Here is a 14,966-nt window from a genome sequence, read left to right as displayed (position 1 = left end):
GTGTCATTATGTCTTATTGCATCTAAATAGAGCAAGAATAAAAAAAGAAAAGAAAAATCTTTAAGAACATCAAAGGTAATTAGATAAATAGACATACTTTTTACTACTAGTATCAGGAACTCAAGAGCGAGAAGACTCGGAGAATTCGAATGCATCTGGAAATTTATTTCCGGCCGGGAAATAAAGCGAAAAAGAAAAACTAAACATTTGCGCTGGTATCTAGCCTTATCTGACAACCGCTGCTCTAAAAGTTAACAAGTGTAGTATATACTGTAAATATTGTGATTTCAGCATTCGTGAAAGTGTAGCCCGCTCGAACTTATAATCATGCACCGCAGTTGTTTTGCTTTCAGGAACGCTAATTCATTCAAGCAACTACTCAATTTGATGGCTGGTAGTAACAAAAGGAAACCTCAACTGAAAGAGAGTTGTTGTGTGTAAGTGAGTATTAAAAAGATAATTCCGGTGTGACTCACCGGAGGAAGTCAGCGAAGGAAGTCGATCTTGTTGGTTCTGCATATAGAATAACGACCTGTTATTCTATACTGTCTTTCCTTTCTATTCTGTTGCACTGCAATGGCTGTGCTGGATTGCTGCGGGTTCATCAGGTTCAACAATCCTTACAGAGCCGCTGCTGATTTTCGCGTCGATCATCCACGAAACTTGAACTCCGCCCCTTCTCGTCACCATGACAAGGATCACTCCTCCCATCTTCTTGGTGAGTTGGCTCTTTCCGAAGCCATCGACGTGAATACTTCCGGAATTCCTAATTAATAAAAAAATGGTTGAAAAATTAGTTGATAATTTCCAAAAGCGCTGAAACATAAAACAACCAACGAATTTGCTTGTATACTAAGCTTAGTCAAACACATTTTATGGTTTTTATGAACCTTATCTATGAATAGTGAATAGTCAGTATAACAACAAATTCTAGAATAATAAGAAACAGGATCAAACAGAGACCCAGAAGTGATAAGGGAAGAAAAAATAAGGAGGAAGTGATTCACTGAGCCGAACACAACCCGATATTTTTAAAAATAACAACTGCTGGGTAAGTTGTAAATAAATAAAAAAAAAAGTTGAGTTCTGTAGAAAAAATATTCGTTATGGCGTTACATATGGTTGTAAAATGTCGGGTGTGGGTTATTGATAGTGAGTCGTGCGGTTATTTTGTTTTTGTCAGCTTGATCAGAGTTCGATAATATAAAAACACATCCGACATCCGATTCCTAAGCGTTTACTAGATTTTTAAAAAATTGGCTTGTTAGTGTTCAGGATTCTTTTGAAGAAAATAACTGTGCCTCCGGCTATTTTTCCCTTGTTCCCAATATTGTTAAGCCTCCAAATTAAAAAAAAAACATGTACATTACAGAGTCAACTAAAGTAGAAAAGAGAAAACAAACGCTTCGAGAAAGAAAGGAGAACCTATTACCGTATACGGTATATGCAAATTCAAATGGGGGACGACAAATAAAACGAATAAATAAAATAAAAAGTCCCGGAGATACTATATCTACAAACGAGTTTCCGTCGTGAGTATTTACAACACGACAATGTCCTTGAATAGAAGCTGAGTGTGGCTGAGTGGCCGTTTTTTGAAACCCATATGCTAACCCCATATGCTCTGCAACCAGAACATCAATCGAGTCTAAACTGCAGTCAGATGCAGTGTATTTCGTCGCAAGGGTGTGTCAGTGTTTAATGCAGAGAAAAACATCAATTTAACTTCTAAAACGATCGGATTGATTTTTTTGGTAAGCGATTCACAAACCTAAAAAGCCTAAAATATGTTTTCATAGCACTTTGCCTTTTCAGGTAAATTTAATAACACGCAAAAGCTGTTCCAATGTTAGGTGGAGTGCGTTTACAAAAGAGTGTCAAATTTTAGAGCGCGATTAACGACTGAAATAACTCAATAAGAAATGACATTATACATAGTTTTTTTCTAGTCATCATTATATTCTTACATGTTCAATTAGATAATCCTAATTGTGTGTTATTTTTAAATTTTAAAACAGAAAGTAAAAGTTGAAAGATGGCTGAGAGACAAGGAGGTCAATCGAGGCCAATTAACAAACCGATCGCTTAAATTTTATGATACCTAGAAACTAGAATTTAAGCATGTACGAGCATAGGCCATAGACAATTAGACATTCACGACAGGAAATTCAAGAATGCACTTAAACAAATAAATAAATGAAATAAAAAATTATGTTGAAAAAGGGAGACGAAGCCTGTGTGCTAACACCTGTCTGTTCAAATATAAAATGCCAACTCGACAATTTTCGAGTCATCACATAATATAATTCCGTCGACTAGTCAACGTTCAGAATGGAACGGAAGACTTGACGACCACTTTGTTTTGTTTTGCATCAGGATTTTAAAATAACAATGACCAAATTCGTATATTTCTTCATTGCATAAAATTTTTTTTTCAATAGCTGTGTTGTACTCAGCCAGAGACAGCCAGAGACAACAAACATATCTCCGTTTTTCACGGAATTTGGACATGTCAGCTAAAAGAAAAAACCAAACCGAAACGGTACACTTTATACTGGCATTTGATTGCTCTGCCTCTTATATTTTACTTCTATTTCTTCTCAAGACGATAAAAGCGGAGGAAGTGGACATGTAATAATATTTTACCGCGGAAATACTGAGCCTCAACTAAACATCACAAGGACCTCTCAATACGAAAAACTAGACTAGAATAGTCATTTCCATACATTTTTTTAAATTCTAATAATCATTTTAATTACCTTGCAGTAAATCTGTGAGAATACGCCTAGAAGAATCCATCGAATCGCAGTTCCTTTTCCATATGTATTCCTTTATGGTCATGCAGCACAGGTAATCACCTAAAAGAAAAAGCGCAGCATTATTTCAATTAATCTTTCCCACAATATGTAGACTTTGGTAATGTTCTTTGCGCACACAATTTTTTTTCAATTACTGTCGGTAAAATAAACCTCGACAAATTGACCTTTTCCAGATTATTACTGAGGCTAAAACAAAAAGTTCTATTGAGAAACAAACCAGTCGAAATGAATACACAACGAAATAACCCAATCCCGTTCGGAGGGAAAAAAAAGAGAAAATCAGACTACCAAAAGCACAACACTGTCACATTTAAAGAACGTATGCCTATGCATATACGTAATCGTCGTAATCTTAACAGGATTAACACCTGCATACTCAATTTGGCACTGAATGAAAAATAACTTTAACAATGTTGAATCTGTCCCGTGGCTTTTTCGCCTGGTAATTGTTCCGTCGTCGCATTAGCCTTCAGTTCTTGATAGTAACTGAGCACCACCAGCCAGAAGTAAAACCCCAGCGCTATGAAAATCCAAACAGAAGAAGAAATAACCAAGTGACAATCGCATAAAACCACCAGCACAATGTGCCGACATATACATACCTCCCCCAACGCAGGCGATTAATATCTCCACTACTCCGATATTAGCACCTACTATTGCCAATATTATCAAGTACAAAAACATAACAATAATGGATACAATTTGCACAACGATCCAAGGCAACATTAGGTTGGGCATTCGATTCTTCACTGCGGCGACCAGGAGCAGAATGGTCATCACAATTGTGACTACCGCTACTACCAACTGACCGACACTCAAATTATATAACATTTTGGCGGCTAAACTCCATATATGTCAAACAGTCAAAAATAATTGAAGTTATAAAACATGAAATACAAATTGTTATAAATAAATTGAGCCATTACCATTGGACGAATTACTTTGGAGTGCGAAGATGACCAATGCCATCCGAATGATTGATACGACTGAAGAAATCTGCTCAAATTTCCCACGGTTTAATGAGTACGCCAAATAAAATTATAACAATTTTGCTGTTCCTATATTTACCAACGAGAAGACGCTAATCGCTATGGCTCCGGTGCGAAGTGAGCAGCCGCAACAGCATTGGTTTAGTTTGCAGCACATGTTGAGCAAAATGCTTGAAACTGGATCTTAACGAATTATTCACGCAGACACTACTACACTTCCTATCGAACTCTCTGCTTATAGCGACAAGACTGGAGTCACTAGACTCATTCGGTCGACATCTGAAACCCAAGGCAACAATTCAAAAGAAAGGAGGGGGAATTTTTTTAAACTTGGCCCACTTGTTTGCATAACATTAGATGGAAATGAAACCTATCTCTCCCTTTTGCGCCCTTTTGGAAATGGTTTCAAACGCCCTGCTAAACTCGCTTTGATAACCATTTTTTTAATGTGGGGGTAATAAACTAAGATTCCATGTATTTTGGTTGGGCGTTTCCCAACTACTTGTATCATTATGTCTTATTGAATCTAGAGTAAAAAAAAAATCCTTAGGATCATCAAAGTAGTATCAGAAACTCAAGAGCGAAAGACTCGGAGAATTCGATTGCATCTGGGAAAAAAGATTTTTGGCAGAGATGGGAGAGTCTGCGCGCTGCTATCTAGTCTTTATTTTGATAAGCTCTAAAACATAACAAGTTATATATATTGTAATTACTGTGATTTCAGCATACGTGAAACCGTAGCCCGCTCGGTTTCACGTTGGATTGTTTTCACAATTTGATTGTAGCAACAAACGGAAACCTCAACTGAGAGTTGCTGTGTGATGTGGAAAGAGGAAGTTGAGATAATTCTGGTGTAAACTCACCGAAGGAAGCTGGGTTGAGCAATCCTGACGGAGCCGCTGCTGTTTTTCGTGACAATTATCCACGAACTCCGCCCTTTTTCCTCGCCACGACAAGGATCACTCCTCTCACCCTGGTTAGAACGAAAAACGAGCACAAAAATGTTTGTTTATACGTTATATTTGGTTGTAAAATGTCGGCTGTGGGTTGTTGATGGTGAGTCTTGCGGTTTTTTGATCAGAGTTCGATAATTTAAAAATTATAAAAACACACATCCGATTCCTTAAGCGTTGACGCGTTTGCCATGTTTAAAAAAGATTTCCTTGTTTGTCTTAGAGATTCTTTTAAAGGAAACTGTGCCTCCGGTCATTCCCTTTTCTGGTTCCCAATAGTTAAGTCTTCAAATTTAAAATAATATTACAGAGACGACAATTTATTTCAAGTCGTAAAGAGAAAAAAAATACTAAGAGATAGAGAGGAGAACCTTTTATTAGGTATCAATATATGTAAATTTAAAAGGGGACGAAAAAGAGAAGTAAAGAAAAAAGTAGATAATATATAATAACAAGTCCCGGAGAGGAAGAGATAAATCTATACAGACCAGTTTCTGTCGCGTGTGTTTACAACGCAACAATGTCCTTGAATGGAAGCTGACTAGACGTCTCTTGAAACCCCATATGCTAACCCAACTCTTTAACTACTCCATCAGTCGAGTCTACTTCTGAGCTCTGGTCAGTTGCAGTTGCATTTAGATGGATGGGTGCGTCAGTGTTTAACGCAAAGAAAAAATTAATCAAACTTCTACTAAAAAACGATTGGATTGGTCTTATGGTAAGTGATTCACAATTTATTTCCCGTAAAAGAGTGTCACATTTAAGGAGAGCGATTAAAAACTGAAATAACTCAATAAAATAAGGAATAAGCGTACGCAAATATCCTGTCAGCATTAAAATCCCTCACATGTTTAATTGTCTACTTCTTATGGCAAGTTATTTTTAAATTTTATCAGAAAGTAAAAATTGAAAAATGACTGAAAGACACGACGACAGCAGTCACAAATTGTTGCTTTTTTCATCCAAAAATTAAGCATGTATTTACTAGCATAGAGCCCTGAACTTTCATGACAGGAAAATTCGAGAATTTTCTTTCTTTTTAAATAAAATATTGAAAAAGGGAGACGAATCCTGTGCTAACTCCTAGACTGTTCAAATATCAAACGCCAACTCTGAAATTTTCGAGTCGAGTGCATTAGATAAACACAGCGTAAGTTGATACCGCTACCGCCACAACCATAGCGCACAATGTGACAACGATTTAAAAATAAAAATGACCAAATTCGAATTATGTCTCTACCCAAAAAATGTGTGTTGAAACATTCAACATTTATTTATTTTTTCTAATTTTGTCAAGCAGAAGTTGTACAGCTATCGTATTCCAGCTTTTTTATGAACTTTGGACATGTCAGCTAAAAGGAAAAACCCAGCCGGAACGGGCCATGGCGCGTCTACCGATCCTGTGGATGAAACCAAATCCAACGACGAGAATCCACCGACGAAATCGACGGGGACTGGGTTAAAAAATTCCCTCCACGGTAATGTGTTCCAATTGAAACTTTTGGTGCTCTTCTTGATTCGGGGGATCAAAGCCAAATACCAGTTCAAGTTGGGGACGGAAATACCCGGAATGGGCGGGAAATTTGACGACTTGATTTTCAAGTACCAAGTGCCAGCTGACGAAGATTCGATGACGCAAGAAGTTCAAACCGAACGCTATCGTTACCTGCAGGCTAAACACAAACAGAACGAAGAAAAGGGAAAAATCACGGCAGCTAATCTTCTGATCGACAACGACGGGGAATTCAGTCTACCCAAATATTTCCGTTCCTATTGCGGTGAAGTCATTAATGGAATTAACAGATGTCTGCCTAACAACGTCCGGGATTGCATCATTTGCACTAATGTTGGATTCGACGATGAATTGAAGCTTAAAGAGGCTGGAATCGAGCTGCTGCCTCTGGACGATTGGGATGAAATTTTAAACTTCGACAAAGTCTCCGACGCAAAATCGCCAATTCGATACAAATTAAAGAAAACGGAAAATCTGCTACGGAAAATGTTAGCATGGACCGACATCCATCTTTTGGCCAAGACGTTGTTAGAGTACGCAACAGATAATAAAAAATTTGCCATAACCTCTCCCATATTCAAAAATTACCATGTTGCTTTGGTCGAAGAGAGAGTTATAAATAAAAAAGAGGGGAAACTTTGTTCAACATTTTTGGAAGGAAACAGTCCCTTCCGTGAAATACTTTCAGAGATAACATTCGTTAACTGCTTGAAGAATCAAAATTTCAAATGTGATGACAATAAAAAGATTCGAGTTGACGGCCTGAAAAAAATGAATCCATTCGAAGAAAAATCGTTAGAAAATCTTTTTCCAAAGTATGACAAAAATAAGACAGAGTCAATGAAAATGGATTTTCGCGTTTTCGAGGATTTCTATGACGATTTAGTGTCAGAAAACATCATTGACGCAGATGGAGGGGCAAAAAATGAGAGATCCTTTAGCGCAAACTTTGTGCAAGGAAAAGATTTATCGGAAAAAGGATCGGATTTTCGAGGGAAACTGCGCAACGCCGTTTTCATTCATTTCTGGAAACATTTGACTTTTACACTCAGCGCAAATTTCGGCAGAAAAATAATCAGTACAGGCACACCGGATGAGAATAAATCGCTCAATGACTTGGTTGGAGAGAAGGAAATTGGCGATTTCTTGGACAAACTCGTCTTTGCCGTTCACACGCCCAACGAAGTGCAACTTGATGACATCCTAAAAAGCGAAATCAGTGATCGCTACAAGTTGAACGAAAGTGACTTTCAGTCGGATTTCATTTTGAGAAACATGTTGGACTGGTTCAAAAAGAAAGAATCGACTTTTATGTCATCGACGGACGGGATTAATATCTTGGAAAATGCAAAGAAGAAAATTAAGTCGTTGCGCTTAACGGCCGTGTCGATTGACTATCAGAGGAAGCTGAAAGAAGTGTGTGAATTTAATGAGGAATCAATTCAAGAAATGGCGGAAAAGCTGAAGCAACTGCTGATTTCTGAGAATAAAGATGAACGAATAATTTCTGAATTACCAAAGCGAACGGCTGTTAAAGTCATAGCAGCACTAAAGAAACTCAGACGAAGCGTTTCACATGAGACTACCAGAAATAATGTGACAGCAGAAGAGACTTATTTTAAACGAAAAGACAGTTACTTAATGGCGCCATTTAGTGAAGTAAATAAGATAAAGAAGTATGAGAAATTCAAAAAAGCATTAAAATCAGACACCTCTCATCATCTTTTGATTGTGATTTGTGAAGACGGTATTTCGACAGAAGGTGAAAATTACTATGAAGAACTTGTCAATGAAACAAGTAGTCCTAAAAAGGTGATTGTCATCAGTAGCGAGGGTGTTGGAATAAAAGATGATTTGAAATTTACTGATTTTAGCAACGAGTTTAAACAAACGTTACTCTCCACCCAAGTGTTATTTCAAGGGGCGACACTTGCAGTGGCTGATCTGATCAAAAGGCATAAAGACCAAACTCTAGATGAATTAATTCAAAGTGGTGAACCAGAAAAAATTTTTGATTTGGATTCAGTTGAGGAGCTGATCAAACAAGAAAATTCTCAAATTCAAATTCCTTCCTTAAGCTCATCCCGGTTCGAAAAATCCCTTTACATTAAGAGGCAATTGTCATCCGCATTCCCACTCGACAATGAGTTTTGGGAAGAAGTTGCTAAGCAGCTGGACATGGAGACGAGCGGCGGATATTCTTTAGAAAAGCTTCAGGGTGAATGCGGAGTAAACAAACAAGGAGAAATCAAGTGGAAAGCCCCAATTGTCAATGACGAAGAAAAAACAAAAATTTGGAAAAAAATGAATTCTGTTTTAGAGAAAAGAAAATCGTTGGCTGTTCCACCGTCAACCACTTTAACAGAGGATAACTTGTCGATTCATCGTCATGAAAAAGAAAAAATTCCCGGGGTTGTAATAATATCCGGCGCTGCTGGATCAGGCAAGTCCAGTATTTTGTCGCATTACTACGAAGAAATTAAAGAAAAGGACCCAAATCATTGGGTGATTACAATCAATTTCACGGATCACGCCAAAGACTTTTTGAAATTAAACTCGTATGAAGTGAATCTATCAACCACTATTGAATGCATTTTAAATTTATCCGTCGTCGTCGGCAAGAGTCGGTTTGGTAGTTCAATGTTGAGGCGTCGTCTAAATTTAGGTGAACGGATTACAATTTTGTTCGACGGATTTGATGAAATCGTTAAAAGTCAGTACCAAGAAACTGCCATTCGGATCATTAGTGTTCTTAGCAAAAACAAATCCGCTGGATTGTACGTTACCACTCGCTCTCATATGGCCAGTAATCTACAATTCCGGTTGTCTCAGTTAACTTATGACCTCGAAAACTTTAGCAAAGAAGACCAAATCAATTATTTAACCTCCTTGTGGAAACGAAATTTTAGAGAAGACGTTGAAGACAATCTTCGCCATTTCGCTGAATTGTTGGTCGATCGAATATCGAAAACTTTAAAGGACGGAGAACGAGCCTTTATCGGAATCCCATTGCAGTGCAGAATCCTTGCCGACTGTTTCGAGACGGAAGTTCAAAAATCTGCTGAAAACCAATCGGAGCTTAATTCAATAGTCGAATCCATCGATCGGATGAATTTGGATGTGGCTAATCTTTATCGTTTGCTAATAAAAAAGAAGCGAAATATTTACAAAAAAGAGAAAAAGGCTCTGTCGGAAACCCAAGACCTCACTGATTCCCACGTTAAATTCGATATTAAACATTTAGAATCTTTCCTGAGAAAACTGGCCATCAAGACAATTGTTTCAACAAAGGAAGAAATCAAAGTTTTGTTGGGAACACCAGAAAACCCAATGAAATCCGAAAACGAACAGCGCGATAAAATCACAAAACGAATGGATCACTCCGCTCGCTTTGGTTTGCTGGATGAAAACGCGGAGGGCAAGGTCCGCTTCTTGCATCGAACCTACGCCGAGTACATGATGGCCGAATATCTTTACACTGGATTTCTTCTCGACGACAAACAACGCAACAAACTGCTGGACTGTGAATTCGCGCGAAAGTTAATTATCGACAAAATTTTAGCTAAGGAACAATACAATGGCGTGCAAGTGTTTTTCAATTCCATGTTAAAGGAAATTGTCGACTTAAATAAAAAATGGCATGAAAATATTAACAAAGGGGAGCTACCAGAGAGATTTTTTAAATTGTCGGAGGTATTATATCGTCAATTTCTTCGTCAAATTCGCAAGCCGTACACAAAAAAGCACCCAAATGCGCTTCTCCATTCAGCTAAGAACAAGAAAGAAAAAATATTTAAATTTTTTTGTGACTGCCTTGATACATTTTTCGACAAATCAGACATTTTACGAGCGATGACGATCAGCTTTTTATCAGAACATACTACTGAAAATTTTATTTTCACATTAAAAGTCTTTCGTCACCAAAGCATTGATGTTTTTCAACGATTTATTAGATATTTCGATTCTGATTTGCTGGATAATCATGGGAAACCTCACGCGGAAACATTGGTGGAAAAATTTTTTCATGGATTGCCTTTAACCGACTTGGAGGATTATTCGTATTGGAATGCAAAAGAACAACAAAACATGATAGATTGTTTACTGGCTTTCATGGATGAAATTTTTATGGTTAAAAAACGAACGGATGCTGACAGTTTTTTCCAACCGTGGAAAGAATGTTATTTGGAACCCCTTTTAACAATGCTCCTACTGAACGAAAACTATGAAAATCACCTAAAAAGCTTTTTGAAGATTTTATCACAGACGACTGCATATTCAAACGACTCTACATTGGCAACCTTCATCAAAAACGTTTGCTCGTCTGTTGTAGGAAAAATTCGACAGGGAAGACGCCTCGAGAAGATATTAAATATCTTGCATCAGGTACGAGAGAATCTGGCGATCAAAGTATTTGGTCTATTATTCTCAATGGAGCCTGAAATCTTTGAAAACCATTTTCCAACTTGTTCACTGGAAACGAATGATATCCTCCTGATTAATGTTTTGTTAGTACGTAATTTGTTTGGTATTACTCCTCTTCACCGAGCAGTCTTCAACAACGAAATTGATACAATCGAGAAAATACTATTACTAGTTCAGGAAAATTTGACACGTGGAGATGATAGGTACAAAACAATTGCCGAGCAAGTGGTAAATGTCATGTGCTACGATGAGAACGGTTTCACCCCATTCTACGTGGCCGCTGCACGTGGAAACGAAATAGTCTATTGCAAAATGCTACTTTTTCTAAAACATTTCTACGAGGAACAGAACACATCTGACACACTTGAAAAAATATTGACTACACCAAATGGATTTGTCCACCATGCTCTTTCAGACGCCATGGAATCAGAAAACCTTGAAATGTTTCAAGTGATTCTGAGTTCTGTCAAGGATGTTTTGGGGCAAGCCACTCTGTTGAATTTACTCAAATCAGACTCCCGGGACAACAAAAGTAAAAATCGGTATGACATTGTCGAATATTGGAGTAGCACAATGTTTGGGGTTGCATGCCGATACAAGGATTTGTTTCAAACACTGGCCAAAATCGTAGTTGAGCAGAAAGATAATGGTAGTGAGGCTTACCGGGATTGGAGTGATTGGAATGACTTGATTTTCCACCTCATCGACTCAGAAGGATTTGATCGTTTCACACTTAAATATGTCAGCGCCGAAATTCTCCAAGGAATGCTGTCGCAGAAGGGTTCCAACGAATGGACAAAACGTCTATTAGACATAAAAATTTTGGACGGATTCGAGGTGTTGTCAATTCGTCTTATAAAGAACTTCAGTGAAGATCAATTAAAAGAGCTGATTATGATGTTGACCAATTCCTTTTCAGATAAATATGGCTGCTATTGGTGTAAGTTAACTGCAGTTGTTCCCTGGTTGAAACACCTTGATGAGATTAGTGTTGTTGCAATTTCAAAATTTTTGAAATGCGTAGCGGAGAAACTTGGCGATAGTTTTGTGTACGACTTGGTGATTCACGATGATGATATTGTTACAATTCACTCGAAGGCGCTGGTCAATTTTTTATTACCTCACTTGTCCGAAGAAAGACAGGAAAAAGCGAAACAATATTGGAAAATGAATTCATCAATAATAATCGACAATACATTCTTTAACATGACATCGAAGATTTTCTGGCTCAATAACATTAAAAGGGGCACCATTTATTTCGAGGAAATCATGTGGTTTTATTTGGATCACGGTAGCGAGTCCCAACTTAAAAATTTCATCCAAACCATTACGTCTTTACACGCTATTGCCGGGGAACAGCGCAGTATGTGGAGTTACGTATTTGAAAAAGACCGAGCATCAATGAACATAATAAAATACGTGTCGAAGAAAATGGAAATTTTCGGCAGTGATGCCGCTCAAACACTTTTATTTCATGTCATCGACCAAGACCCACGCTATCTAAACGCTATATGGTGGAAGAAAGATGTTGACGAATTGTTAGCTCAATTACCAGAAGTGGTCCATCAAGGAATCCGGCAATGTATTCAAAAACATGCATTTGGATTAATCGAAGAGCTATTTAAAAATCCCAGTTGGTTAATTCCGTCTGATCAGCTGTCATACTCAGTATTGAATACACTTACTTTTATGGTCAATTACAGTAATGAAAATCAACTCCAACAGTTTATCGAGTTAATCAAGGTTTCACGTGGGCGTGATACAGTGGATAATCATAGCATTTGGTATGGGTTATTTCGCCCTGAGATCGAGGACGACTACATCAGAATGATGGGCAAGTTTTTAAAAAGTGTCTTTGAGAAATTTGGTTCTAAGGCGGTGAAAAAGCTGCTGCTTCATGTCGATGACGTGGTTGAAGGTGAAAATGGCTATGTTCCCTATATTTGTTCCTATGCTTTGTGTGGAGAAGAAAAAGTTGTGGAAACCATGCTCTCCTATTTAGACGTAAAACATCGTGAAAAGGTTCAGCGAAAAGTTAATAAATTTTTGGAAAAAAAATTTTACGTTCCAAATAGAAGGAAGACCTTAACCCCGGAATGATTCATAGGAAGAGCTAAGCCACCTCATAAAGCTCTCAGTTTCCTTTCGCTGGTAAGAAAGAAGTCTGGGAAGACATCCGCGACGTTTATTCCAAATCAAGAATCGGTTTTTAATTCATGTTTTTCCAAAAATATTTGTAAAATTTGAATCGATTTGTAATTAATTCTCCTTCACAATACATGTAGTTCGCCGTATATGGTCAGATTAATTCTTCAAAATTCCCAATCCACTTTTTCCTCGTGATACCGAAATACGTCAGTAAATAAAAAGTCTTCATCGAGCAAACGGGAATAATTCCTAAGAGTCAATTGTTGGCGTGAAAATGTTAATTACTAACCTTTCTAGCCTTTCTATGGCCATTTTTTTACGATACAACGGTATTGAGTGCATTGTTAGCAATTAAAACAACGAATTGGATTGCTACGAGACTGTCAAGTAACTAAATAGTTTGCCGGGCAAAAATCTTAACACGATAACACAAGAAATTACGTTTTGGTTTGCAACCGTCAGCAATCAAATTTCGGATATGTACGTTGACAAGATAAAGAGGCAATAGCAGTTATTGAAGCTAAAAAAAAAGAAACGTGGACCTCCAAACCTGCAACCCGGATACAAACAATGATTGCGCCGAAAGCTTAAGGCCAAAGTCTAAGACTAAATTATACTAAGAAAAGAGAGGAGACATTTTAATTTGAGCGGCATCGTTATCAACAAATAGGGGAAAAGAAGCGAAAGGACGTGTAGGAAAGATAACAATCCCGGTGATAATCTACACAATCGTCGAGTCTCTTTACCGTGGACTAATAGCCAAATGTTGAATCCCACACGTGAACCTTTGTTGGGACTTGGGAATGTTTTACTCGGTTTTTACTGTGGAAAAATATTGCGAGTTATGAAAGGATTCGATTTGTCTTGTAGTAAGTGAATCATCTAATATGAACTTAGTCATTTCTGATTTCAAAACTCATTTAGTTTAAAACAGCACGTTTCAAAGCTTATTTTTTTTAACATCTAGCAATTGACTTAAAGTTCTTTGCACTTTCTATCTTTACACACACGCTTTCTGACGATGTGTGAAACTTGTGCATAATAGCAGAGTACCAAGTTTAAGATCGAATAAGGAACACATTTTTTTATTTGTAGCTTAAACCAATATTCTAAATATTTCGTAAAAATCCGCTCATAGGCTCTTAGTTGGACGGCAAAGTGTATTGAATAATATGTACAGCCTATTCCTTACAATTGAACCGGATGCTTTTCGAAGTATCTACTACCCCGCATCAAATCACTACGAAATTTTACACCTAAAAACGAACCTTTCTTCTCTGTTGAAACCGGATTCTTATCGCATGACTCATATTCACCAGGCTGCCTTTCACGGAGACACAGCAGCAATAGAGAAAATACTAACAACAGTCAAGGAAATGTTGATTAATAAAGCTGATCCAGAACTGAGAGACAAAGCCGAGCAAGTCGTAAAAATCATGTCTCGCGACATTTTTGGCTTCACGCCGTTCTATCTAGCAGCCGACTGCGGTCACGAAAACCTTTATCACAACATGCTGACGTTTCTAAAGGATGTCGATCCCGGTACACCACAACGAATATCGGACAACTTTCAAACATATTTGACTGCCACCGACGGATTCGTCTTTCATGCTCTTTCAGACGCCATGGAGTCGGAAAACTTAAATATATTCAAAATGATTCTAAACGTAGTAAAAACAGTTTTGGGACAAAAATGTTTACTGCATTTGCTGAAATCAAAAGCCCAAGAAAAAAAAGGTAAAATAAGGTATGATAATTACCCAGCCTAGTGCTTGCCTATCACAATATTTGGTGTCGCCAGCTGTTACCCCGAATTAATGCCCACGTTGAAATCAAACAATCAATTTCAAACGAAACGTGGCATTAAGCGAATGGATATAATTGTTGCTCAGGTAGTGCGGAACAGAGTCCATTATTGGCGTGAAAATGTTAACCAACTCTATTCTAACCTTATTTGAAAAAGAAATAAACCCTGAAACTAAAAAAAAAAAAAAAGTTGAGAAAATAAAAGGAGGAAAAAAAGATGACGTGATGAAACACTGGGATTCGTCATAAAATTTGGCAAACAAAAAAATAACGGACTGCAATTCAACACGCAGATTGCGAAAAAAGCTCAAGTCTA

At 37.6% G+C, this 14,966-nt stretch overlaps 3 protein-coding genes and 1 long non-coding RNA gene across 5 annotated transcripts in view; all 4 read right to left on the bottom strand.

Moving 5' to 3' along the window:
* Nucleotides 1-14,966, bottom strand: part of LOC124337282 (histone H4-like) — a 116,761-nt gene that overhangs the window by 45,479 nt on the left and 56,316 nt on the right. The window lies entirely within an intron of this gene.
* Nucleotides 1-14,966, bottom strand: part of LOC124337228 (peroxisomal multifunctional enzyme A-like) — a 35,456-nt gene that overhangs the window by 11,193 nt on the left and 9,297 nt on the right. The window lies entirely within an intron of this gene.
* LOC124337406 lies at nt 248-11,486 on the bottom strand. Its single transcript, XR_006917333.1, has 3 exons — nt 11,360-11,486; nt 477-766; nt 248-417 (listed from the first exon to the last, which is right to left on the bottom strand). It is a non-coding gene; the product is annotated as an uncharacterized LOC124337406 (long non-coding RNA).
* LOC124337192 lies at nt 2,441-4,029 on the bottom strand. 2 transcript variants are annotated; one of them, XM_046791291.1, is made up of 4 exons: nt 3,888-4,029; nt 3,746-3,815; nt 3,422-3,658; nt 2,441-3,339 (listed from the first exon to the last, which is right to left on the bottom strand). In XM_046791291.1, the coding sequence occupies exons 1-4, from the start codon at nt 3,963-3,965 to the stop codon at nt 3,224-3,226; spliced, it is 501 nt and encodes a 166-aa protein (XP_046647247.1). In that variant the 5' UTR covers nt 3,966-4,029; the 3' UTR covers nt 2,441-3,223. The 2 variants fall into 2 exon arrangements, with proteins under 2 accessions (XP_046647247.1, XP_046647248.1); XM_046791292.1 differs by having other exon boundaries at nt 3,761-3,815.

The sequence above is a fragment of the Daphnia pulicaria genome, chromosome 4, assembly GCF_021234035.1.
Source record: "Daphnia pulicaria isolate SC F1-1A chromosome 4, SC_F0-13Bv2, whole genome shotgun sequence".
Classification (NCBI taxonomy): Eukaryota; Metazoa; Arthropoda; class Branchiopoda; order Diplostraca; family Daphniidae; genus Daphnia; species Daphnia pulicaria.
The sequence above is the reverse complement of the archived record's forward strand: the minus strand, read 5'-3'. Positions and strand labels throughout refer to the sequence as shown.

Excerpts from the sequence above, each read along its gene's own strand:
- LOC124337192 (XM_046791291.1), bottom strand. The coding sequence starts at position 3,965 with ATGTGCTGCAAACTAAACCAATGCTGTTGCGGCTGCTCACTTCGCACC. Across the intron at positions 3,816-3,887 it reads CGATTAGCGTCTTCTCGTTG|ATTTCTTCAGTCGTATCAAT; the intron begins GTAAATATAGGA and ends AAATTTGAGCAG. Across the intron at positions 3,340-3,421 it reads AATCGCCTGCGTTGGGGGAG|CGCTGGGGTTTTACTTCTGG; the intron begins GTATGTATATGT and ends GGATTTTCATAG.